At 53.1% G+C, this 24,781-nt stretch overlaps 2 protein-coding genes across 2 annotated transcripts in view; both read left to right on the top strand.

The window, feature by feature from the left end:
* The window catches only part of imp4 (IMP U3 small nucleolar ribonucleoprotein 4), a 28,451-nt gene extending 17,966 nt beyond the window's left edge, over positions 1–10,485 (top strand). Inside the window, exons 5-7 of the mRNA XM_085979063.1 lie at positions 839–933; positions 4,189–4,262; positions 10,064–10,485. Of these exons, the coding sequence (XP_085835189.1) occupies positions 839–933; positions 4,189–4,262; positions 10,064–10,176 (282 nt within the window). The 3' untranslated portion in view covers positions 10,177–10,485. The remainder of the gene's footprint in view (positions 1–838; positions 934–4,188; positions 4,263–10,063) is intronic.
* Positions 10,486–15,518: 5,033 nt separating this feature from the next.
* The window catches only part of LOC147086860 (tubulin alpha-1 chain-like), a 28,962-nt gene continuing 19,699 nt past the window's right edge, over positions 15,519–24,781 (top strand). Inside the window, exon 1 of the mRNA XM_085979062.1 lies at positions 15,519–15,987. Coding sequence (XP_085835188.1) covers positions 15,985–15,987 — 3 coding nt within the window. The 5' untranslated portion in view covers positions 15,519–15,984. The remainder of the gene's footprint in view (positions 15,988–24,781) is intronic.

The raw sequence follows: 24,781 nt of genomic DNA, 5'->3' as shown, positions 1-24,781 counted from the left end.
AGTGTTTGATGGGACAGTGTAGAGGGAGCTTTACTCTGTATCTAACCCATACTGTACCTGCCCTGGGAGTGTTTGATGGGGACAGTGTAGAGGGAGCTTTACTCTGTATCTAACCCATGCTGTACCTGCCCTGGGAGTGTTTGATGGGACAGTGTATGTATCTAACCCCTGCTGTGCCTGCCCTGGGAGTGTTTGATGGGGACAGTGTAGAGGGAGCTTTACTCTGTATCTAACCCGTGCTGTACCTGCCCTGGGAGTGTTTGATGGGGACAGTGTAGAGGGAGCTTTACTCTGTATCTAACCCGTGCTGTACCTGCCCTGGGAGTGTTTGATGGGACAGTGTAGAGGGAGCTTTACTCAGTATCTAACCCGTGCTGTACCTGCCCTGGGAGTGTTTGATGGGACAGTGTAGAGGGAGCTTTACTCTGTATCTAACCCGTGCTGTACCTGTCCTGGCAGTGTTTGATGAGGACAGTGTAGAGGGAGCTTTACTCTGTATCTAACCCGTGCTGTACCTGCCCTGGGAGTGTTTGATGGGACAGTGTAGAGGGAGCTTTACTCTGTATCTAACCCGTGCTGTATCTGCCCTGGGAGTGTTTGATGGGACAGTGTAGAGGGAGCTTTACTCTGTATCTAACCCGTGCTGTACCTGCCCTGGGAGTGTTTGATGAGGACAGCCCTTTGCCACACCTGGTGCGAGGTGTCTAGTTGGACCTGGTCGTGATGTGTTGTTATATTATTAAAGCCGTTTGATCCCATGTTGAGGGTCGGTTGCCAGCGGCTGATCACTTGTCGCTTTGTCTGCTTCCTGCCTGAGTGCTGCCTTGTCATCCCGCAGATATCCAGCATCCTGAAGTATTTATTCCCGGTCCCTAAAGACAGCAGCCGGCGGGTGATCACGTTTGCGAACCAGGATGACCACATCTCCTTCAGGTACGCTGGGGGGGGGGGCTCTGGCTGCGTGCGGTGATCACGGGGTCTCCTCGAAGCCTCCGATCCTCGGCTGCCAGCCCGAGTTGGTGTTGAGGAATCTGAAAGTTTTCCACATCCCTTTCTGCACTAAGACCTCCGTACTCTTGTACTCCAATCCTTTTGTAATAAAAGCTTACATAACATTTGCCTTCCTAAATGCTTGCACGTTAACTTTCAGTGATTCATGTCCAAGGACACCCAGGTCCCTCTGAACACCAACTTTTCCCAGTCTCTCACCATTTTAAAAACCCCAATAAAGGTAATTTTTTTTATTTGTTCCTGGGATGTGGGCGTCGCTGGCAAGGCCCAGCATTTATTGCCCACCCCGAATCGCCCTTGAGAAGGTGGTGGTGAGCCGCCTTCTTGAACCGCTGCAGTCCGTGTGGTTGACTCCTAGCGGTTTGTTGCAACCGAGTGTCTCGCTCGGCCATTCCAGAGGGGCAGTTAAGAGTCAACCACATAGCAGTGGGTCTGGAGTCCCATATCGGCCAGACCGGGTCAGGACAGTAGATTTCCTTCCCTAAAGGACATTAGTGAACCAGATGGGTTTTTACAACAATCCGATCGTTTCAGGGTCACCATTACTGACACTAGCTTTTTATTCCAGATTTATTTAATTAACTGAATTTAAATTGCCCAGCTGCTGTGGTGGGATTTTGAAATCGTGTCTCTGGATCATTAGTCCAGTGACATTACCAGTACACTACTGTTCCCTTAATATCTCCCTTGTGTTTCAGTGACTAGAACTGGACACGGTGCTCAAGCTGTGGTCGGACCAGAGCCGTGTACGGTTTGGACGCCACTTCCTTTGACTTGTTCTCTACCGTCTTGTCAGTAACATCGAACATTGGCTCCTCTCTTGTTGAGTCTCCTGAGACGCCTGGATCTCTCTCGGCTTCACCCTTGCCTATTTCAACACAATTCACCGAGTGTGTTCCCTTGTTGTTGCTTCCTGTGTGCAAGTACTCTCCATTTGTCACAATTAAGTTTTCTCCTGCCCACTTAAAATATTTTCTCCAACTCATTCTGCAATTTCCGAGCTGCCTCCTCTGGCCCTCCTGAACTGTTGCTCTGTCTTTCTCTCTTTCATCAGCCTGCTGTATCTGGTTTGGGGGTGTGGGGTTGTCCAGTTGTAGGAGTTTTGGAAAGGAGGAGGAGAACTTGCATTAATGTAGCGCCTGTCGCGGGGCAAAGAAAGGAAGACCTGCATTTCTATAGCGCCTTTCACGACCACCGGACATCCCAAAGCGCTTTACAGCCAATGAAGTACTTTTTTTTGAAGTGTGGTCACTGTTGTAATGTAGGAAACGCGGCAGCCAATTGGCGCACAGCAAGCTCCCGCAAACAGCAATGTGATAATGACCAGATAAATCGGGTGCGGTAGTATAGTGGGTCTGTTACTGGACTCGTAATCCAGAGCAACAACAGAAAGTGCTGGCGATACTCGGCAGGTCAGGCAGCATCTGTGAAGAGAGAAACAGAGTTAACGTTTCAGTGATCCAGAGACCTGGACTAATAATCTGGAGATCAAATCCCACCACGGCAGCTGGGGAATTTAAAATCAGTTAAATAAATAAATCTGGAATAAAAAGCTAGTCTCAGTAATGGTGACCATGAAACGATCGGATTGTTGTAAAAACCCGTCTGGTTCACTAATGTCCTTTAGGGAAGGAAATCTACCGTCCTGACCCGGTCTGGCCTGTATGTGACTCCAGACCTCTGAAATGGCCGAGCAAGCCACTCAATTGTAACAAACAGCTACAAAGAACAGCGGCTCACCTCCTTCTCGAGGGCAATTGGGGATGGGAAATAAATGCTATCCTTGCTGACAATGTTCACATCCCATCTGAAAGACCGCCCCTCCGACAGTGCGGCGCTCCCTCAGTACCGCCCCTCCGACAGTGCGGCGCTCCCTCAGTACCGCCCCTCCGACAGTGCGGCGCTCCCTCGGTACCGCCCCTCCGACAGTGCGGCGCTCCCTCGGTGGCGCTCCCTCAGTACCGCCCCTCCGACAGTGCGGCGCCCCCTCCGTACCGCCCCTCCGACAGTGCGGCGCCCCCTCCGTACCGCCCCTCCGACAGTGCGGCGCTCCCTCAGTACCGCCCCTCCGACAGTGCGGCGCCCCCTCTGTACCGCCCCTCCGACAGTGCGGCGCCCCCTCCGTACCGCCCCTCCGACAGTGTGGCGCCCCCTCCGTACCGCCCCTCCGACAGTGCGGCGCTCCCTCAGTACCGCCCCTCCGACAGTGCGGCGCCCCCTCTGTACCGCCCCTCCGACAGTGCGGCGCCCCCTCCGTACCGCCCCTCCGACAGTGCGGCGCCCCCTCCGTACCGCCCCTCTGACAGTGCGGCGCCCCCTCCGTACCGCCCCTCCGACAGTGCGGCGCTCCCTCAGTACCGCCCCTCCGACAGTGCGGCGCTCCCTCAGTACCGCCCCTCCGACAGTGCGCCGCTCCCTCCGTGCCGCCCCTCCGACAGTGCGGCGCTCCCTCCGTACCGCCCCTCCGACAGTGCGGCGCTCCCTCCGTACCGCCCCTCCGACAGTGCGGCGCTCCCTCAGTACCGCCCCTCCGACAGTGCGGCGCTCCCTCAGTACCGCCCCTCCGACAGTGCGGCGCTCCCTCAGTACCGCCCCTCCGACAGTGCGGCGCTCCCTCAGTACCGCCCCTCCGACAGTGCGGCGCTCCCTCAGTACCGCCTCTCCGACAGTGCGGCGCTCCCTCAGTACTGCCCCTCCGACAGTGCGGCGCTCCCTCAGTACCGCCCCTCCGACAGTGCGGCGCTCCCTCCGTACCGCCCCTCCGACAGTGCGGCGCTCCCTCCGAGATTTATGTGCTGAAGTCTCTGGAGTGGGACCTGAACCCAGAACCTTCTGACTCGGAGGCGAGTGTGCTCACAACTGAGCCACGGCTGACACATTCCAAAGTACTTCACAGCCAGTGAATTGCTTCCTTTTTTTTATTTTGAAGTGTAGCCCCCACCCCCCCCCCCCCATCCTGTTGGAGTTAGTTCTCAGCCGCAGTGACGGGTTAGGGAGGGGAGAATCAGCCAGGAATTTTGTTGCCGCGTCTCCTCCGCAAATTGCTCCCGTGCATGTCGGCTAAGGGCCGAGTCGGGCTGTGATTCTTCCCCACCCCCCCCCCCCCCCCCCCATGGTCGAATGGCTCTCCCGTGTCATTGGTTGTTAACCGCCACTTTCTGTTGTTTCCCAACCCAGGCATCACGTGTACAAGAAGGTGGATCACAAGAACATCGAGCTGTCTGAAGCTGGGCCCAGGTTTGAAATGAAACGTAAGTGTCGCCTCCACGTGACTCTCTCTCTAACCCAACACAAAGTGTCTCTCAAACCGCTGGAGCCCAGGTTTTCCCTGGGATCAGCGAACGGCCCCGCGGCACTGCCCACACTCGGTCAGTGGGGTTACTTTTCTTTGCAAAGTGGAGGGAGAGATTTCAGAAACCCGCTCTGCAGCAGCACCTACTGGCCGGAGCCTCCAACTGCAGTGTTACAGGCAATTACAGGAAACTTTTTTTTTATCCGGGACCGGCGTAGTGCCGGTTTATCAAAAAGTCCGGATTACAGAGAGGTATAGTTTAAAAGGTACGAGAGCTCCGTACACAGCAACAAATCCAGGCTTCCCTGTTGCTTAGCAACAGCTGCAGGAACTCCAGCCACAGACCAAGCGTCCCTGTTGCTTAGCAACAAGTGCAGGCACCCTGGTTACACAGCCACAGATCCAGGAACGGCCACTAATATGAAGTAAAACTTACCTGAACCTACTCATGAATTTTGCCGGTTAACAGAGATTTCCGGTTATTTAGGTGCCGGCAAATCGAGAGTTTCCTGTATTTACAGACTCGATTCCGCAGGCACTTTCAATGTAAAATGTCGACCGATAAAAGGTGCCAAAATATCCTGGAAGCTGGGCAGGCAGTGCCCGCATGCACAAGATGTTTAACAGGCTTGGCATGGCCATACTTCCCACGGGTAGAACTAGAAACATAGAAAATTAGGAGCAGGAGTCGGCCATTCGGCCCTTCGAGCCTGCTCCACCATTCAATATGATCATGGCTGATCCTCTCTCTCAATACCATATTCCCGCTCCCTCCCCATACCCCTTGATGCCTTTTGTGTCTAGAAATCTATCTATCTCCTTCTTAAATAGATTCAGTGACTTCTGTGGTAGAGAATTCCACAGGTTCACCACCCTCTGAGTGAAGACATTTCTCCTCATCTCAGCCCTAAATGTCCTACCCTGTATCCTGAGACTGTGACTCCTGGTTCTAGACCCCCCAGCCAGGGGAAACATCCTCCCTGCATCCAGTCTGTCTAGCCCTGTCAGAATTTTATACGTTTCAATGAGATCCCTTCTCATTCGTCTAAACTCTAGTGAATACAGGCCTAGTCGACCCAATCTCTCCTCATACGACAGTCCTGCCATCCCAGGAATCAGTCTGGTGAACCTTCGCTGCACTCCCTCTATCCCTCATGTCCACCGGCTGATCCGGAAGGGCTGTTTGAGCTTTGAAAGCTACACGCGGCCTATCTCGTGGCGTTGCCCTCTGGTTGCCTGGAGCACAATTGTGGTGGTCACCTGGTATGGCGGCGCTGTGTCTAACTTGGTCTGGTCCCTTTCTGGGAGGACCATACTTGGTTATGAGGTCTCTCGCGCTCAAATAGCCCGCTGGCATGCACCGGCTTGGGTCGCGCATGAAGAAACCGGCCACTTGGTGGTATTGAAAGGTCACCCGTGTGATTGGTGGGATATTAAAGGGTACGGGGAGTGTGGGGTTAGACTGGGTGGGATATAAAGGGGGAGTGAGCAGGAGAGGGGTTAGATGGGGTGGGATATTAAAGGGTACGGGGAGTGAGCAGGAGAGTGGGGTTAGATGGTGCGGGGAGTGCGCAGGAGAGTGGGATTAGACTGTGTGGGATATTAAAGGGTACGGGGGGAGTGAGGGATTAGACTGGGTGGGATATTAAAGGGTGCGGGGAGTGAGGGGAGAGTGGGATTAGAATGGGTGGGATATTAAAGGGTGTGGGGAGTGAGAGGGAGAGTGGGATTAGACTGGGTGGGATATTAAAGGGTACGGGGATGTGAGGGGGAGAGTGGGATTAGACTGGGTGGGATATTAAAGGTTGCGGGGAGTGAGGGGGAGAGTGGGATTAGACTGGGTGGGATATTAAAGGGTACGGGGAGTGAGGGGGAGAGTGGGGTTAGACTGGGTGGGATATTAAAGGGTGCGGGGAGTGAGGGGGAGAGTGGGGTTAGACTGGGTGGGATATTAAAGGGTGCGGGGAGTGAGGGGGAGAGTGGGATTAGACTGGGTGGGATATTAAAGGGTGTGGAGTGAGGGGGAGAGTGGGGTTAGACTGGGTGGGATATTAAAGGGTGCGGGGAGTGAGGGGGAGAGTGGGGTTAGACTGGGTGGGATATTAAAGGGTGCGGGGAGTGAGGGGGAGAGTGGGATTAGACTGGGTGGGATATTAAAGGGTACGGGGAGTGAGGGGGAGAGTGGGGTTAGACTGGGTGGGATATTAAAGGGTGCGGGGAGTGAGGGGGGAGAGTGGGATTAGACTGGGTGGGATATTAAAGGGTGCGGGGAGTGAGGGGGAGAGTGGGATTAGACTGGGTGGGATATTAAAGGGTGCGGGGAGTGAGGCGGAGAGTGGGATTAGACTGGGTGGGATATTAAAGGGTACGGGGAGTGAGGGGGAGAGTGGGGCTAGACTGGGTGGGATATTAAAGGGTGCGGGGAGTGAGGGGGGAGAGTGGGATTAGACTGGGTGGGATATTAAAGGGTGTGGGGAGTGAGGGGGAGAGTGGGATTAGACTGGGTGGGATATTAAAGGGTGCGGGGAGTGAGGGGGGAGAGTGGGATTAGACTGGGTGGGATATTAAAGGGTGCGGGGAGAGGGGGAGAGTGGGATTAGACTGGGTGGGATATTAAAGGGTGCGGGGAGTGAGGGGAGAGTGGGATTAGACTGGGTGGGATATTAAAGGGTGCGGGGAGTGAGGGGAGAGTGGGATTAGACTGGGGGGGGATATTAAAGGGTGCGGGGGAGTGAGGGGGAGAGTGGGATTAGACTGGGTGGGATATTAAAGGGTGCGGGGAGTGAGGGGGGAGAGTGGGATTAGACTGGGTGGGATATTAAAGGGTGCGGGGAGTGAGGGGAGAGTGGGATTAGACTGGGGGGGATATTAAAGGGTGCGGGGGAGTGAGGGGGGAGAGTGGGATTAGACTGGGTGGGATATTAAAGGGTGCGGGGAGTGAGGGGGAGAGTGGGATTAGACTGGGTGGGATATTAAAGGGTACGGGGAGTGAGGGGAGAGTGGGGCTAGACTGGGTGGGATATTAAAGGGTGCGGGGAGTGAGGGGGAGAGTGGGATTAGACTGGGTGGATATTAAAGGGTACGGGGAGTGAGGGGAGAGTGGGATTAGACTGGGTGGGATATTAAAGGGTGCGGGGAGTGAGGGGGAGAGTGGGATTAGACTGGGTGGGATATTAAAGGGTACGGGGAGTGAGGGGGAGAGTGGGATTAGACTGGGTGGGATATTAAGGTGCGGGGAGTGGGGGAGAGTGGGATTAGACTGGGTGGGATATTAAAGGGTGCGGGGAGTGAGGGGGAGAGTGGGATTAGACTGGGTGGGATATTAAAGGGTGTGGGGGAGTGAGGGGGAGAGTGGGATTAGACTGGGTGGGATATTAAAGGGTGCGGGGAGTGAGGGGGAGAGTGGGATTAGACTGGGTGGGATATTAAAGGGTGAGGGGGAGTGAGGGGGAGAGTGGGATTAGACTGGGTGGGATATTAAAGGGTGAGGGGGAGAGTGGATTAGACTGGGTGGGATATTAAAGGGTGAGGGGGAGAGTGGGATTAGACTGGGTGGGATATTAAAGGGTGAGGGGGTGAGTGGGATTAGACTGGGTGGGATATTAAAGGGTGAGGGGGTGAGTGGGATTAGACTGGGTGGGATATTAAAGGGTACGGGGAGTGAGGGGAAGAGTGGGATTAGACTGGGTGGGATAGTGGTTAGCACTGTTGCCGCACAGCGTCAGGGACCCGGGTTCGAATCCGGCCTCGGGCGACTGTCTGTGTGGAGTTTGCACATTCTCCCCGTGTTTGCGTGGGTTTTCTCCGGGTGCTCCGGTTTCCTCCCACAGTCCAAAAGATGTGCGGGTTAGGTTGATTGGCTATGATAAATTGACCCTTAGTGTTAGGGTGGATTAAATACGTGGGGTTACTGGGATAGGGTGGGATATGTGTTGGTGTAGGGGTTACGGGGATCGGGTGGGATATGTGTCGGTGCAGGCTCGATGGGCCGAAATGGCCTCTATCTGCACTGTGGGGTTTCTGTGATTCTGTGATTAAAGGGTGCGGGGAGTGAGGGGAGAGTGGGATTAGACTGGGTGGGATATTAAAGGGTGCGGGGAGTGAGGGGGAGAGTGGGATTAGACTGGGTGGGATATTAAAGGGTGCGGGGAGTGAGGGGAGAGTGGGATTAGACTGGGTGGGAAAATGCTAGAATCTATTAAGGACGTGGTAACAGGACACTTAGAAAATAATAATCGGATTGGGCAGAGTCAACACGGATTTATGAAAGGGAAATCATGTTCGATGAATCTGTTAGAGTTTTTTGAGGTTGTGACTAGCAGAATAGATAAGGGGGAACCAGTGGATGTGGTGTATTTGGATTTTCAGAAGGCATTCGATAAGGTGTCACACAAGAGGTTATTAAACAAAATTAGGGCTCATGGGATTGGGGGTAAAACACTAGCATGGATTGAGGATTGGTTAACGGACAGAACACAGAGAGTAGGAATAAACGGGGCATTTTCGGGTTGGCAGGCTGTAACTAGTGGGGTACCACAAGGATCAGTGCTTGGGCCTCAGCTATTCACAATCTATATTAATGATTTGGATGAGGGGACCAAATGTAATATATCCAAGTTTGCTGATGATACAAAGCTGGGTGGGAGTGTAAGTTGTGAGGAGGATGCAAGGAGGCTTCAAGGGGATACAGACAGGCTAAGTGAGTGGGCAAGAACATGGCAAATGGAATATAATGTGGAGAAATGTGAAGTTATCCACTTTGGTAGGAAAAATAGAAAAGCAGAGTATTTTTTAAATGGTGAGAGATTGGGAAATGTTGGTGTTCAGAGGGACCTGGATGTCCTTGTACACGAATCACTGAAAGTTAACATGTAGGTACAGCAAGCAATTAGGAAAGCAAATGGTATATTGGCCTTTATTACAAGAGGATTTGAGTATAAGAGTAAAGACGTCTTACTGCAATTATATAGGGCCCTGGTGAGACCACACCTGGAGTATTGTGGACAGTTTTGGTCTCCTTACCTAAGGAAGGATATACTTGCCATAGAGGGAGTGCAACGAAGGTTCACCAGACTGGTTCCTGGGATGGGGGGTTGTCCGATGAGGACAGATTGAGTAGACTAGGCCTATATTCTCTGGAGTTTAGAAGAATGAGAGGTGATCTCATTGAAACATACAAAGTTCTTACAGGGCTTGACAGGGTAGATGCTGAGAGGCTGTTTCCCCCCTGGCTGGGGAGTCTAGAACCAGGGGTCACAGTCTCAGGATAAGGGGTCGGCCATTTAGGACTGAGATGAGGAGGAATTTCTTCACTCAGAGGGCAGTGAATCTTTGGAATTCTCTGCCCCAGAGGGCGGTGGAGGCTCAGTCGTTGAGTATATTCAAGGCGGAGGTCGATAGGTTTTTGGATATTAAGGGATATGGGGATTGTGCGGAAAAGTGGAGTTGAGGTAGAAGATCAGCCAGGCTCGAGGGGCAAATGGCAGAGCAGGCTCGAGGGGCAAATGGCTTACTCCTGCTCCTATTATGTTCTTCTATTAAAGGATATGGGGAGTGAAGGTCGAGTGGGATTAAAGCGACTCATGGAGAAAACATTGCAGGAGGTTTGATGGGCCGAATGGCCTGTTTCTATACTGGAACATTCGATGATCGTTTCGTTGTCCTATTTCCATGGTTGGTGACTCTTCACACAGCCTGAGCCTGTGCCTCTGCTGTGCAAGTCCAATAACTCCCCCCCTGTCTCTCCTTTCCCTCTGGCAGTGTATCAGATTAAGCTGGGGACCCTGGAGAATGAGAAGACCTCGGAGATGGAATGGCGTTGGCACCCGTACACGCACACTGCCAAGAAGAGGAGATACCTGAGCATCGAGTGAGGAGACGGCGCGGCCCCTGTGTGGGCGCGGGCGAGGGGGGGGCCAGTCGATGTTCGAGAGGACGCAAGACCCAGGACAGTGAGCTCCGTCTCTCGCACTGATGTGGCTCCCATTGGATTTGACAATCGGGATTTAAGAACATCAGAAATAGGAGCAGGAGTCGGCCATACGGCCCCTCGAGCCTGCTCCGCCATTCAATAAGATCATGGGCTGATCATTGACCTCGACTGTTGCATTATTTACAAAACTTTTTTATTTACCGGACAAGCTCTGCTGAGAATTTCAAATAAACCAGGACCTACCACTGTTGGTTAACCAGGTAACCAGAACCTGCCACTGATTATTAACCAGATCCTATCCCTGTGTGTAAGTCAGGACCTGCCACTGTTGGTTAACCAGGACCTGTCGCTGTAAACCGGATAGCCAGCCCCTGCTGCCACTGTTTGATCTGGGATTGAGCACTGGCACAGGATCGGGTATCTTTTCCGGTGAGACTTTCTTTCCTCCTCCTGAAGGCGCCGACTCTCGCTGGGGCACGGGTTCCACTGCAGCGCCCGCCCTCGGGTACCGCGACCAAGGAACAGTTCCTTGTGCCTCGACGGCGAGTTCCCGCGGTGGGGGGGTGTATTTGGCCAACGTGGCCGAGTCCAATTCCAGACTTTGCAAGCGGCGAGGTCTCGGCAGCCCCGGGTAACTTCTCATTTTGCCCCTTCCTAACCTTGAGGGCGCCGAGGCCAAACGTAGAGCCTCGACAGCTGCCCCGCTCGAGGGGCTAACACAGCACAGACAGAGAATCGAGAGTGGGGGGGGGGGCCTCTGGTGTGTTTCACACTGAGCTCAGAATTTAGCAGCTGGGCCCATGTGGGGGGGCGGTGGGACTGGGGCCTCGGGCGGGGGCACGAGGTGCTATGAATCTCCTCCCTCGGGAGCAACCAGTGGATTTTGCAGACTGTTGCTGGCAGGTTGACTGGTCGAGAGGTTGTTGGGAGTCCAATGTTACCGTAGAGCCTCAATGCTGTTCTGCAACTTCACAGAATTAAAATGTGTTTCGAAGCCGTGCAGCTCGGGTGTTCTTTCGACTGGCGGAGGGTGAAATGTGACCGAGCTGACCATCCCCGTACCCCAGTGTGGTTCCCAGTCCCTGAACACAACATTAGAGAGAGTCGCCGGGGGGGGGGGGTGAGTCCCAGGCGGCGCTGGAGTTGTTTTGAGTCGGCCTACCCAGGTTGTGACCAGGTCTGGAAGCGGGCGAGACGAGGGTGTTGTAAATGTCTCCAGCAGCAGCCTGCTCCCTGTTTTGACAGTCTGCACTGTGCCCCGTGACCCACCCTCAAAACAATGGGCCAACAATGGGAACTGGAGGCTGGAAGGATCACATTGAGCCCAGTTCTGGGCCCACTCCGCCTGAAGGCGCTGGGTGCAGTTCCCATGGATGTACCTCAACCAACTGGCCATTCTCTGTGTGTGGGCTAAAATATTCAACATCCGAGCAGAGCCTGACCCTCTCGCCATTCGGTGCCCACACGCACACCAGTATTATTTCTGTTTTGAGACGTGTGGGTGTTGCTGGCAAGTTCCCATTTATTGCCTATCCCTAGTTGCCACGAAAAGCTGGGTTGCGCCCTGCCTGACCTGCAGTCCTTGTGGTGATGGTGCTCTCGTCATGGTGTTGGGTCGGAATCTCAGGATTGTGACCCAGAAGGAATGGCAGCGCATGTCCATGGCCAGGATGGTGCTCCGCTTGGAGGTGATGGTGTTCCCACAATGTTACTGCTGTTTGTCCTTCGTGGGGGCAAGGGTCGCAGCGCTGGGAATAGCAGTCAAAGGGCAAATAAGGAGGGGGGGGGGGGGTCCATTCGACCCATCTAGCTCCTCCTTCCACAGAAGCCTCATCACAGCATCTAACTGCCTCTTGAATGATCCCTGCAGTCTGCTGCAGCGGTCACTTCCGTTGGGTCACCCCTCGAGCTGTTGGAGGTGTTAGGCCGTCCGCCACCTCCGAGGCTAAACTTGACCAAGGTGTTGGGCCGTAGCCACCTTGGGGAAGCCTTCGCCCCCTAACTGCCTTGAAGTTTTCAACCAGCCATTGACCAATCACACGCTGCCGAGGCAGCCATAAGAAGCACAGATTGTGTGGAGCCGGGGGCCGGCACCGAATTAGGCATTTAACACTCAGGACTCAGTTGGTTCAGGGCAGCAGTCAACGCGGACACCTGCAAAAACCTGCCCGAGTCAAAACGGCCAGGTGCTTCCCCCAGTTGGGGCATAGTGTCAACCATTGCTTGTTAGAGCTTTCAAATACTGTGCAGAATAAACGGTGTAAGATTAGGATCACAGGCTCTCACACAGATTACGCAAAGGGTTTTTGGAGTTGCCAGGCTACAGTTTTAAAGCATAATCAGGTATTACATATGGTTTAAGCCGAGTATAATAGACATACAACCCATGACAGTAGAGAGCGATCTACGACCCCCGAATCGGAATGCCACGACCGGACAGACGGGGAGACAGTACGGTGGCCTCGGATTGGGTGGATTCCTGCAGTCTGCTGCAGCGGTCACTTCCGTTGGGTCATCCCTCGAGCTGTTGGAGGTGTTAGGCCGTCAGCCACCTCAGAGGCTAAACTTGACCAAGGTGTTAGGCCGTAGACACCTCGGGGAAGCCTTCGCCCCTGACTGGCTGATTTCCTCTCTCGGTCGTCTATATTTATAGTTATTTCGGTGGGCTGGTAATCACCTGGTGTCAATCGTTTGATCCCCATCCTATTGTCCAATTGTGAAGCGGGAAGGCATCCCTCACCGTCCCTTTCTGCATGGCTGACGAGGCCGCCCTCTTATCTTTCTCAGGAATGTTTTCTGTTTCTTTAAGGACATTTTATGACTTTTCGGCTCCATTTTTGTCTATTATCCCACCACCCTGTGATGTTTTGCATTTTACGATTCCCTTATCACTTCTATTTGTCTTTTGATGCTTGTTATTCGACCTTGCTGGCCTTTCTGCTATCTGATCCCGGCTGCATGTTGTCCGTCTCTGTTCTAAGGATTAAAACCCACCTTTGAATCGAACAGCTATTTCTTACAAAGGGAAGCCACCTCTTGATGTGTTTGCTTTGGAAATTTCAACTTGCAACCACCCCATGGGCAGGAGTTAATTGGACGGTGTTTGGCCCCGACTTGTAGAGTAAAGTGACCAACCACGGGTGGGAGCTGGTGACTGGAGGGTCTGTGGCAACTCCGAGTTGGGTCAGGGTTTCTTTTATTCGTTCCTGGGATGTGGGCGTCGCTGGCAAAGCCAGCATTTATTGCCCATCCCTAATTGCCCTTGAGAAGGTGGTGGTGAGCCGCCGCCTTGAACCGCTGCAGTCCGTGTGGTGAAGGTGCTCCCACAGCGCTGTTAGGGAGGGAGTTCCAGGATTTTGACCCAGCGACGATGAAGGAATGGCCGATATATTTCCAAGTCAAGATGGTGTGTGTGACTTGGAGGGGAACTTGGAGGTGGTGGTGTTCCCGTGCGCCTGCTGCCCTTGTCCTTCTAGGTGGAAGAGGTCGCGGGTTTGGGAGGTGCTGCCGAAGAAGCCTTGGCGAGTTGCTGCAGTGCATCTTGTAGATGGTGCACACTGCAGCCACGGTGCACCGGTGGTGGAGGGAGTGAATGTTTAAACATGGCTGTAATGAGGTCTGGAGCTGAGTGGTCCTGGCGGAACCCAAACTGGGCGTCGGTGAGCAGGTTATTGGTGAGTAAGTGCCGCTTGGTAGCGCTGTCGATGATACCTTACATCACTTTGCTGATTGACAGTAGACTGATGGGGCGGTAATTGGCTGGATTGGATTTGTCCTTTTTGTGGGCAGGACATACCTGGGCAGTTTTCCACATTGTCGGGCAGGTGACCAACCCTGGGTGGGAGTTGAGGATTGGAGGGGCTGTGGCCGATCCCAATTGAGTCAAGTGACCAGCCTTAAGCAGGAGTTGATGGTATTGGACTACACTGGGCATCACTGAGTGTGTTGCTGCTGAGTGTCTTCAGCCGTTGGAATGACAGCGAATCTCCCCCACCCACTAAAAGAGGATTTTTGTTGGATCAACGACGCTCAGTCAGAGATCGTGCAATAAAAGGATTCCAGTCACACCCGGCGAGGTATCTCTCGGGTCTCATTAGTACTTGGACATCTTTGGGAGCACGTTGTTATGGGGCGTACACAAATACTATGTGAAACTAAAGGTACATAGTCTGCGAACTCGAAGCACTTAGCTTTGTATCCACCCTGGAGAAAGAAAGGAAGATTTGCATTTCTCCAGCACCTTTCAAGACCTCTGGATGTCCCAAAGCACTTTACCACCAATGAAGTACGTTTTTTGAAGTGTGGTCACTGTTGTAATGAAGGAAACGAGGCAGCCAATTTAGACACAGCAAGATCCCACAAACAGCAATGTGATAATGGCTAGATCATCTGTTTTTGTGATGTTGATTGAGGGATAAATATTGGCCCCAGGACACCAGGGAGAATCCCCCCCTGCTCTTCTTCAAAATAGTGCCATGGGATCTTTTAAGTCCACCTCAAACTGAGGCCCTGCCTGCTCTCACGCCTCATCCAAAAGACGGTCCCTCCGACAGTGCGGCGCTCCCTCCGTGCTGCCCTGTCAGTGCGGCGCTCCCTCAGTACTGCACTGGAGTGTCGGCCTAGATTTCTTTTGCTCAAGTCTCGAGTGGAAATTGAACCCACAACTTTCTGACTCGGAGGCAAGAGTACTACCCACTGTGCCACGGCTAACACTTTAAGGGGAAGGGGAATCTAAGGAAGGATGTTCTTGCCATGGAAGGAGTTCAGCAAAGATTCACCAGGCTGATACCTGGGATGGCAGGAATGACGTATGAGGAGAGATTGTGTCGATTGGGCTTGTACTCGCTAGAGTTTAGAAGAATGAGATGGGATCACATTGAAACTTATAAAATTCTAACAGGACTGGACAGACTAGATGCAGGAAGGATGTTTCCGATGGCGGGGGAGTCCAGAACCAGGGGCCACAGTCTAAGGATAAGGGGTAAGCCATTTAGGACAGAGATGAGGAATTTCTTCACCCAGAGAGTGGTGAACCTGTGGAATTCTCTACCACAGAAGGCAGTAGAGGCCAATTCATTAAATGTATTCAAGAAAGAGTTGGATATATTTCTTAAGGCTAAAGGGATATAGGGAGAAGACCGGGACAGGGTACTGAATTTGGATGATCAGCCATGATCGCATTGAATGGCGGATCAGGCTCGAGGGGCCGAATGGCCTACTCCTGCTCCTATCTTCTATGTATCTATGTAAGACAAGCTGCATGAAAATTATCTCTGATCGGTGCCGCCTCTGTTCAGTATTTTGATGAATGGTGTTCAGGTGTGGATCTGTGGGTCAGTGTTTTGATGAATGGGGTTCAGGTGTGGATCTGAGGGTCAGTGTGTTGATGAATGAGGTTCAGGTGTGGATCTGTGGGTCAGTGTTTTGATGAATGAGGTTCAGGTGTGGATCTGAGGGTCAGTGTTTTGATAAATGGGGTTCAGGTGTGGATCTGTGGGTCAGTGTTTTGATGAATAGTTCAGGTGTGGATCTGTATTTTTATGAATGGGGTTCTGTGGTTCCGCCTTTTTCAAAAAGCAGCCAATCGGCGTCTTGCTGCGGGCTTGCTGCGTCGCATAGCAACCCCGGCAGGCGCTGGGCTGAGCCAATGAGAGCCCGAGCTGCTGTGAAGGAGGGAGTTGGGGTATAAATAGGGCGGCTGCGGGACAATCGCACAGCGTCTGCCCGGGAGCGGGAGATCAGAGGCGGAATGGTGAGCCCCGGGGCTGGGAGCGGGCCAGTGCTGAGAGGCCGGGGATGGGGCGGGGAGACCAAGGCCGTGTTTCGGTGAGAGCCCCGGGGGAGCACGCAGAGGGTCCGCGGCCCACAGACACGCACTATCCGGGGCCGGGCAGGGCAGCGCCGCCATTTGCTGATCATCATCTCCGCCTTTCAAAAGATGCGAGGGAGCGCCGGGCGGCGAGTGCGCAGGCGCGGTCCCCTCCCTCCCTCCAGTGCGCAGGCGCGGTCCCTCTCCCTCCAGTGCGCAGGCGCGGTCCCCTCCCTCCAGTGCGCAGGCGCCACTCGTTTCCCTCCCTCCCTCCAGTGCGCAGGCGCCACTCCTTTCCCTCCCCCTCTCCAGTGCGCAGGCGCCACTCCTTTCCCTCCCTCCCTCCAGTGCGCAGGCGCCACTCCTTTCCCTCCCTCCCTCCAGTGCGCAGGCACCACTCCTTTCCCTCCCTCCAGTGCGCAGGCGCCACTCCTTTCCCTCCCCCTCTCCAGTGCGCAGGCGCCACTCCTTTCCCTCCCTCCCTCCAGTGCGCAGGCGCCACTCCTTTCCCTCCCTCCCTCCCTCCAGTGCGCAGGCGCCACTCCTTTCCCTCTCTCCCTCCCTCCAGTGCGCAGGCGCCACTCCTTTCCCTCCCTCCAGTGCGCAGACGCCACTCCTTTCCCTCCCTCCCTCCAGTGCGCAGGCGCCACTCCTTTCCCTCCCTCCAGTGCGCAGGCGCCACTCCTTTCCCTCCCCCTCTCCAGTGCGCAGGCTCCACTCCTTTCCCTCCCTCCCTCCAGTGCGCAGGCTCCACTCCTTTCCCTCCCTCCCTCCAGTGCACAGGCGCCACTCCTTTCCCTCCCTCCCTCCAGTGCGCAGGCGCCACTCCTTTCCCTCCCTCCAGTGCGCAGGTGCCACTCCTTTCCCTCCCTCCCTCCAGTGCGCAGACGCCACTCCTTTCCCTCCCTCCCTCCAGTGCGCAGGCGCCACTCCTTTCCCTCCCTCCCTCCAGTGCGCAGGCGCCACTCCTTTCCCTCTCTCCAGTGCGCAGGCGCCACTCCTTTCCCTCCCTCCAGTGCGCAGGCGCCACGCCTTTCCCCCCCTCCAGTGCGCAGGCGCCACGCCTTTCCCTCCCTCCAGTGCGCAGGCGCCACTCCTTTCCCTCCCTCCAGTGCCCTCCCTCCCTCCAGTGCGCAGGCGCCACTCCTTTCCCTCTCTCCAGTCCGCAGGCGCCACTCCTTTCCCTCCCTCCAGTGCGCAGGCGCCACTCCTTTCCCTCCCTCCCTCCAGTGCGCAGGCGCCACTCCTTTCCCTCCCTCCAGTGCGCAGGCGCCACTCCTTTCCCTCCCTCCCTCCAGTGCGCAGGCGCCACTCCTTTCCCTCCCTCCCTCCAGTGCGCAGGCGCCACTCCTTTCCCTCCCTCCAGTGCGCAGGCGCCACTCCTTTCCCTCCCTCCAGTGCGTAGGCGCCACTCCTTTCCCTCCCCCTCTCCAGTGCGCAGGCGCCACTCCTTTCCCTCCCCCTCTCCAGTGCGCAGGCGCCACTCCTTTCCCTCTCCCTCCCTCCAGTGCGCAGGCGCGACTCCTTTCCCTCCCTCCCTCCAGTGTGCAGGCGCCACTCCTTTGCCTCCCTCCAGTGCGCAGGCGCCACTCCTTTCCCTCCCCCTCTCCAGTGCGCAGGCGCCACTCCTTTCCCTCCCCCTCTCCAGTGCGCAGGCGCCACTCCTTTCCCTCTCCCTCCAGTGCGCAGGCGCCACTCCTTTCCCTCCCTCCCTCCAGTGTGCAGGCGCCACTCCTTTCCCTCCCCCTCTCCAGTGCGCAGGCGCCACTCCTTTCCCTCTCCCTCCAGTGCGCAGGCGCGACTCCTTTCCCTCCCTCCCTCCAGTGTGCAGGCGCCACTCCTTTGCCTCCCTCCAGTGCGCAGGCGCCACTCCTTTCCCTCCCTCTCTCCAGTGCGCAGGTGCCACTCATAAGAACATAAGAAATAGGAGCAGGAGTAGGCCAATCGGCCCCTCGAGCCTGCTCCGCCATTCAATAAGATCATGGCTGATCTGATCCTAACCGCCAATCCACTATGACAGGACTATCTCCTGAATCTAACTGAATTAGACACACAAAATAGGAGCAGGATCAGGCTACACGGCCCCTGGGCCCGCTCCGCTACCCACAGGGCCATGTCCGATCCGAACCTAGACTCATGTCCAAATTCCTGCCCACTCCCCGTAACCCTTAATTCCCTTTACTTCTAGGAAACTGTCTATTTCTGTTTTAAATTTATGTAATGATGTAGCTTCTACAGCTTTTTGGGGCAGCATATTCCATGGACCTACCACCCTCTGAGTGAAGTAGTTCCTCCTCATCTCAGTTTTGAAAGAGCAGCCCCTTATTCTAAGACTATGCCCCCTAGTTCTAGTTTCACCCATCATCGGGAACATCCACCCGATCCAACCCCTTCACAATCTTATATGTTTCAATAAGATCGCCTCTCATTCTTCTGAACTCCAATGAGTAGAGTCCCAATCTACTCAACCTCTCCTCATATGTCCATCCCCTCATCCCCGGGATTAACCGAGTGAACCTTCTTTGTACTGACTCGAGAGCAAGTATGTCTTTTCTTTAGTATGGACACCAAAACTTTATGCAGTATTCCAGGTGCGGTCTCACCAATACCTTGTACAACTGAAGCAATACCTCCCTATTTTTATATTCTATCCTCCTAACAATGAAAGCCAACATTCCATTGGCCTTCTTAATCACTTGCTGCACCTGCATACTAACCTTTTGAGTTTCGCGCACCAGGACCCCCAGATCCCTTTGTACATCAGTACTTTCCAGTTTCTTGCCATTAAGATAATAACTTGCTCTACGATTTTTCCTGCCAAAGTGCATAACCTCACACTTTCCAGTATTGTCATAGAGTCATAGAGTTTTACAGCACAGAAAGAGGCCCTTCGGCCCATCGCGTCTGCGCCGCCCATCCATCCCTGTCCAGTCTAATCCCATTTTCCAGCATTTGGTCCATAGCCTTGTATGCAATGGCATTTCAAGTGCTCATCCAAATGCTTCTTGAATTTTGTGAGGGTTCCTGCCTCTACCACCCTTTCAGGCATTGAGTTCCACATTCCAACCACCCTCTGGGTGAAAAAGTTCCTCCTCAAATCCCCTCTAAATCTCCTGCCCCTTACCCTGAATCTATGCCCCCTTGTTATTGACCCCCCCACTAAGGGGAAAAGTTCCTCTTTATCTACCCTATCTATGCCCCTCATCATTTTGTACACCTCAATCAGGTCCCCCCTCAGCCTTCTCTGCTCCAAGGAAAACAACCCCAGCCTGTCCAGCCTCTCTTCATAGCTGAGGCGCTCCATCCCAGGTAACATCCTGGTGAATCTTCTCTGCACCCTCTCCAAAGCAATCACATCCTTCCTATAGTGAGGCGACCAGAACTGCACACAGTACTCCAGCTGTGGCCTCACCAGCGTTTTGTACAGCTCCATCATATCCTCCCTGCTCTTATATTCTATGCCTCGGCTAATGAAGGCAAGTATCCCATATGCCTTTTTAACCACCTTATCTACCTGCTCCGCTGCCTTCAGGGATCTATGTACATGTACACCAAGGTCCCTCTGACCCTCTGTACTTCCTAGGGTCCTACCACTCATTGTGTATTCCCTTGCCTTATTTGTCCGTCCAAAATGCATCACCTCGCACTTTTCAGGGTTAAATTCCATTTGCCACTTTTCCGCCCATCTGACCAACCCGTTTATATCGTCCTGCAGCCGGAGGCTTTCCTCCTCGCAATTTACCACCCCACCAATTTTCGTGTCATCTGCGAACTTACTGATCATACCTTTTACATTCTCATCCAAATCATTTATGTAGATCACGAACAACAAGGGACCCAGCACCGATCCCTGAGGTACCCCACTGGACACAGGCTTCCAGTCACAAAAGCAACCTTCGACCATCACCCTCTGCCTCCTGCCACTCAGCCAGTTTATGATCCAACGCGCCAAGGCACCCTGGATCCCATGGGCTCTTACCTTCTTAACCAGTCTCCTATGCGGGACTTTGTCAAAAGCTTTACTGAAGTCCATGTAAACCACATCCACAGCATTTCCCTCATCCACCCCACTAGTCACCCCCTCGAAAAATTCGATCAGATTTGTCAGACATGATTTACCCTTGACAAAGCCATGCTGACTATCCCCGATTAATCCTTGCCTCTCCAAGTGGAGATTAATTTTGTCCCTCAGAATTTTTTCCAATAATTTCCCCACCACAGATGTTAGACTCACTGGCCTGTAATTCCCTGGTTTATCCCTGCTACCCTTCTTGAATAATGGTACTACGTTAGCTGTTCTCCAGTCCTCTGGTACATCCCCTGTGGCCAGAGAGGTTCTGAAAATTAGTGTCAGAGCCCCTGCAATCTCCTCCTTTGCCTCCCACAGCAGCCTGGGATACATCTCGTCCGGGCCTGGGGATTTATCCACTTTTTGGCCTGCTAAAACCGCTAGCACCTCCTCCCTCTCGATGCTAATATGTTCAAGTATGTCACAGTCCCCTTGCCCGATTTCTATGTCTGCATCGTCTTTCTCCATAGTGAACACAGATGCAAAAAATTCATTTAAAACCCCGCCTACATCCTCTGGCTCTACACACAGATTGCCACTTTGGTCCCTAATGGGCCCTACCCTTTCCCTGGTTATCCTCTTGCCCTTAATATACTTATAAAACATCTTAGGATTTTCCTTTATTTTGCTCGCCAGTGTTATTTCATGGCCCCTCCTCGCCCTCCTAATTTCTTTTTTAAGTATGCCCCTGCACTTTTTATACTCCTCTAGGGCTTCCTCCGTCTTTAGTCTTTTGTAACTGCCAAAAGCCCCCCTTTTATTTCTAATGCATTTTTGTATATCCCTTGTCATCCAAGGTTCCCTTTGCTTGTTGGTCCCACCCTTGACCTTTACAGGAACATGTTGGCGTTGTACTCTCTCAATTTCCCTTCTGAAAGTCTCCCATTGTTTTGATGTGGATTTTCCTATAAGCAGCTGCTCCCAGTCCACTTTGGCCAGATCCTGCCTTATCATATTAAAATCGGCCTTCCCCCAATTTAGAACCCTTATTTCCGGGCCGTCTTTGTCTTTTTCCATGACCACTTTAAATCTCACCGAATTATGGTCACTGTCGCCAAAATGCTCCCCTACTGACACTTCCACCACTTGCCCGGCTACATTCCCCAGAATTAGGTCCAGTACCGCCCCCTCTCTTGTAGGACTTTCTACATGTTGGCTCAAAAAGCTCTCCTGGATGCACTTTAAGAATTCTGCACCCTCTAAGCCTTTCACACTCTGACTGTCCCAATTTATATTGGGGAAGTTGAAATCCCCCACTATTATTACCCTATTATTTTCGCACTTTTCTGAGATTTGCCTACATATCTGTTCCTCTATCTCCCCCTGACTGTTTGGGGGCCTATAGTACACTCCCAGCAAAGTGCTTGCCCCCTTTTTGTTTTTAAGTTCTACCCATATGGCCTCATTAGAGGAACCCACTAATATATCATCCCTCCTTACAGCAGTAATTGACTCCTTAATTAATATTGCAACACCCCCTCCCCTTTTACACCCCCCTCTGTCTCGCCTGAAGATTCTATACCCCGGAATATTGAGCTGCCAGTCCTGACAAATCTCTGCCCACTTACTTAGCCTGTCTATGTCCCCTTGCAGGTTTTTTATGTCCTCCTCACTCACTACTTTCCCTCCCACCTTAGTATCATCTGCAAACTTTGATATGTTACACTCGGTCCCCTCCTCCAAATCGTTAATATAGATTGTAAAGAGTTGGGGACCCAGCACTGACCCCTGCGGAACACCACTAGTTACTGATTGCCAGTCTGAGAATGAACCATTTATCCCAACTCTCTGCCTTCTGTTGGATAGCCAATCCTCCACCCATGCCAGAATATTACCCCACAATCCCGTGATTTTTTTATCTTAAGCAATAATCTTTTGTGTGGCACCTTGTCAAATGCCTTTTGGAAGTCTAAATACACTACGTCCACTGGTTCCCCTTTATCCACCCTATATGTTACTTCCTCAAAGAACTCCAGCAAATTTGTCAAACATGACTTCCCCTTCATAAAACCATGCTGACTTTGTCCCATTAAATTATGTTTATCCAAATGTCCTGTTACTGTCTCCTTAATAATGGACTCCAAAATTTTACCGACCACAGATGTTAGGCTAACTGGTCTATAGTTTCCAGCCTTCTGTCTACTGCCCTTTTTAAATAAGGGTGTTACATTAGCAGTTTTCCAGTCCGCCGGGACCTTTGCTGAGTCCAGGGAGTTTTGGAAAATTATTACCAATGCATCCACAATCCTTCCTGCCACTTCCCTCAAGACCCTAGGATGTAAGCCATCAGGTCCAGGTGATTTATCCGCCTTGAGTCCCATTATTTTACCGAGTACCACTTCCTTAGTGATTTTGATCATGTTTAGCTCCTCCCCCCCTATAGCCCCCTGTTTGTCCATTGTTGGGATATTCTTAGTGTCCTCTACTGTAAAGACTGATACAAAATATTCATTCAGTGTTTTTGCCATCTCAATATTTCCCACCATTAATTTCCCGGTCTCATCCTCTAAGGGACCAACATTTACTTTAGCCACCCTTTTTCTTTTTATATAACTATAAAAACTCTTACTATCTGTTTTTATATTTTTTGCTAATTTACTTTCATAATCTATCTTCCCTTTCTTAATCAATCTTTTTGTTATTTTTTGCTGTCTTTTAAAGTTTTCCCAATCCTCTATCCTCCCACTAGATTTGGCTACCTTATATGCCCTTGTTTTTAGTCGAATACTATCCTTAATGTCTTTACTTAGCCACGGATGGCTGTCTTTTCTTTTACACCCTTTTCTTCTCAGTGGAATATATATTTTTTGGAAGTTGTGAAATAACTCCTTAAATGTACACCACTGTTCATGTATCGTCTTACCCTTTAATCTATTTTCCCAATCCACTCTACTCAATTCCGCTCTCATACCTTCATAGTCTCCTTTATTCAAGCTTAGCACACTTGTTTGAGATCCAACCTTCTCACCCTCTAATTGAATATGGAATTCAACCATGTTATGGTCACTCATTCCAAGGGGATCCTTTACTAGGACATTTTTAATTAATCCTGTCTCATTACACAGGACCAGATCTAAGGTTGCTTGCCCCCTGGTCGGTTCAGTTACATACTGCTCAAGAAATCTAATACACTCAATGAACTCATCCTCAAGGCAGCCCTGCCCAATTTGATTTGTCCAATTAATATGATAGTTAAAATCCCCCATAATTATAGATGTTCCCTTATTACAAGCCTCAACTATTTCCTGATTGATACTCCGTCCAACAGAGTTGCAATTGTTCGGAGGCCTATAGACTACGCCCGCTAGTGTTTTTTTCCCCTTATTATTCCTTATCTCCACCCAAACTGTTTCATTATCCTGATCTTTTGACCCAATATCATTTCTCTGTATTACAGTGATTCCTTCCTTTATTAACATAGCCACCCCACCTCCCCTTCCTTCCTGCCTGTCCTTCCTGATCGTTAAATAACCTGGTATGTTTAATTCCCAGGCATTGTCACCCTGCAGCCATGTTTCTGTAATGGCCACAAGATCATACCCATATGTAGTTATTTGTGCCATTAACTCGTCTATTTTGTTACGAATGCTACGTGCTCCTTTCCCTCCCTCCCTCCAGTGCGCAGGCGCCACTCCTTTCCCTCCCTCCCTCCAGTGCGCAGGCGCCACTCCTTTCCCTCCCTCCCCTCCAGTGCGCAGGCGCCACTCCTTTCCCTCCCTCCCTCCAGTGCGCAGGCGCCACTCCTTTCCCTCCCTCCCTCCAGTGCGCAGGCGCCACTCCTTTCCCTCCCTCCCTCCAGTGCGCAGGCGCCACTCCTTTCCCTCCCTCCCTCCAGTGCGCAGGCGCCACTCCTTTCCCTCCCTCCCTCCAGTGCGCAGGCGCCACTCCTTTCCCTCCCTCCCTCCAGTGCGCAGGCGCCACTCCTTTCCCTCCCTCCCTCCAGTGCGCAGGCGCCACTCCTTTCCCTCCCTCCCTCCAGTGCGCAGGCGCCACTCCTTTCCCTCCCTCCCTCCAGTGCGCAGGCGCCACTCCTTTCCCTCCCTCCCTCCAGTGCGCAGGCGCCACTCCTTTCCCTCCCTCCCTCCAGTGCGCAGGCGCCACTCCTTTCCCTCCCTCCCTCCAGTGCGCAGGCGCCACTCCTTTCCCTCCCTCCCTCCAGTGCGCAGGCGCCACTCCTTTCCCTCCCTCCCTCCAGTGCGCAGGCGCCACTCCTTTCCCTCCCTCCCTCCAGTGCGCAGGCGCCACTCCTTTCCCTCCCTCCCTCCAGTGCGCAGGCGCCACTCCTTTCCCTCCCTCCCTCCAGTGCGCAGGCGCCACTCCTTTCCCTCCCTCCCTCCAGTGCGCAGGCGCCACTCCTTTCCCTCCCTCCCTCCAGTGCGCAGGCGCCACTCCTTTCCCTCCCTCCCTCCAGTGCGCAGGCGCCACTCCTTTCCCTCCCTCCCTCCAGTGCGCAGGCGCCACTCCTTTCCCTCCCTCCCTCCAGTGCGCAGGCGCCACTCCTTTCCCTCCCTCCCTCCAGTGCGCAGGCGCCACTCCTTTCCCTCCCTCCCTCCAGTGCGCTGCCGCGACACCTTTCCCTCCCTCCCTCCAGTGCGCAGGTGCGACTCCTTTCCCTCCCTCCCTCCAGTGCGCTGCCGCGACTCCTCCTTTCCCTCCCGCCTCCAGTGC

Source organism: Somniosus microcephalus, unplaced genomic scaffold (genome assembly GCF_052327205.1).
Source record: "Somniosus microcephalus isolate GS21.2 unplaced genomic scaffold, FLI_Smic_1.0 unresolved_chr7, whole genome shotgun sequence".
In the NCBI taxonomy this organism is placed as follows: Eukaryota; Metazoa; Chordata; class Chondrichthyes; order Squaliformes; family Somniosidae; genus Somniosus; species Somniosus microcephalus.
Note: the sequence above shows the minus strand (reverse complement) of the source record. Positions and strands in the feature narration are given on the sequence as shown.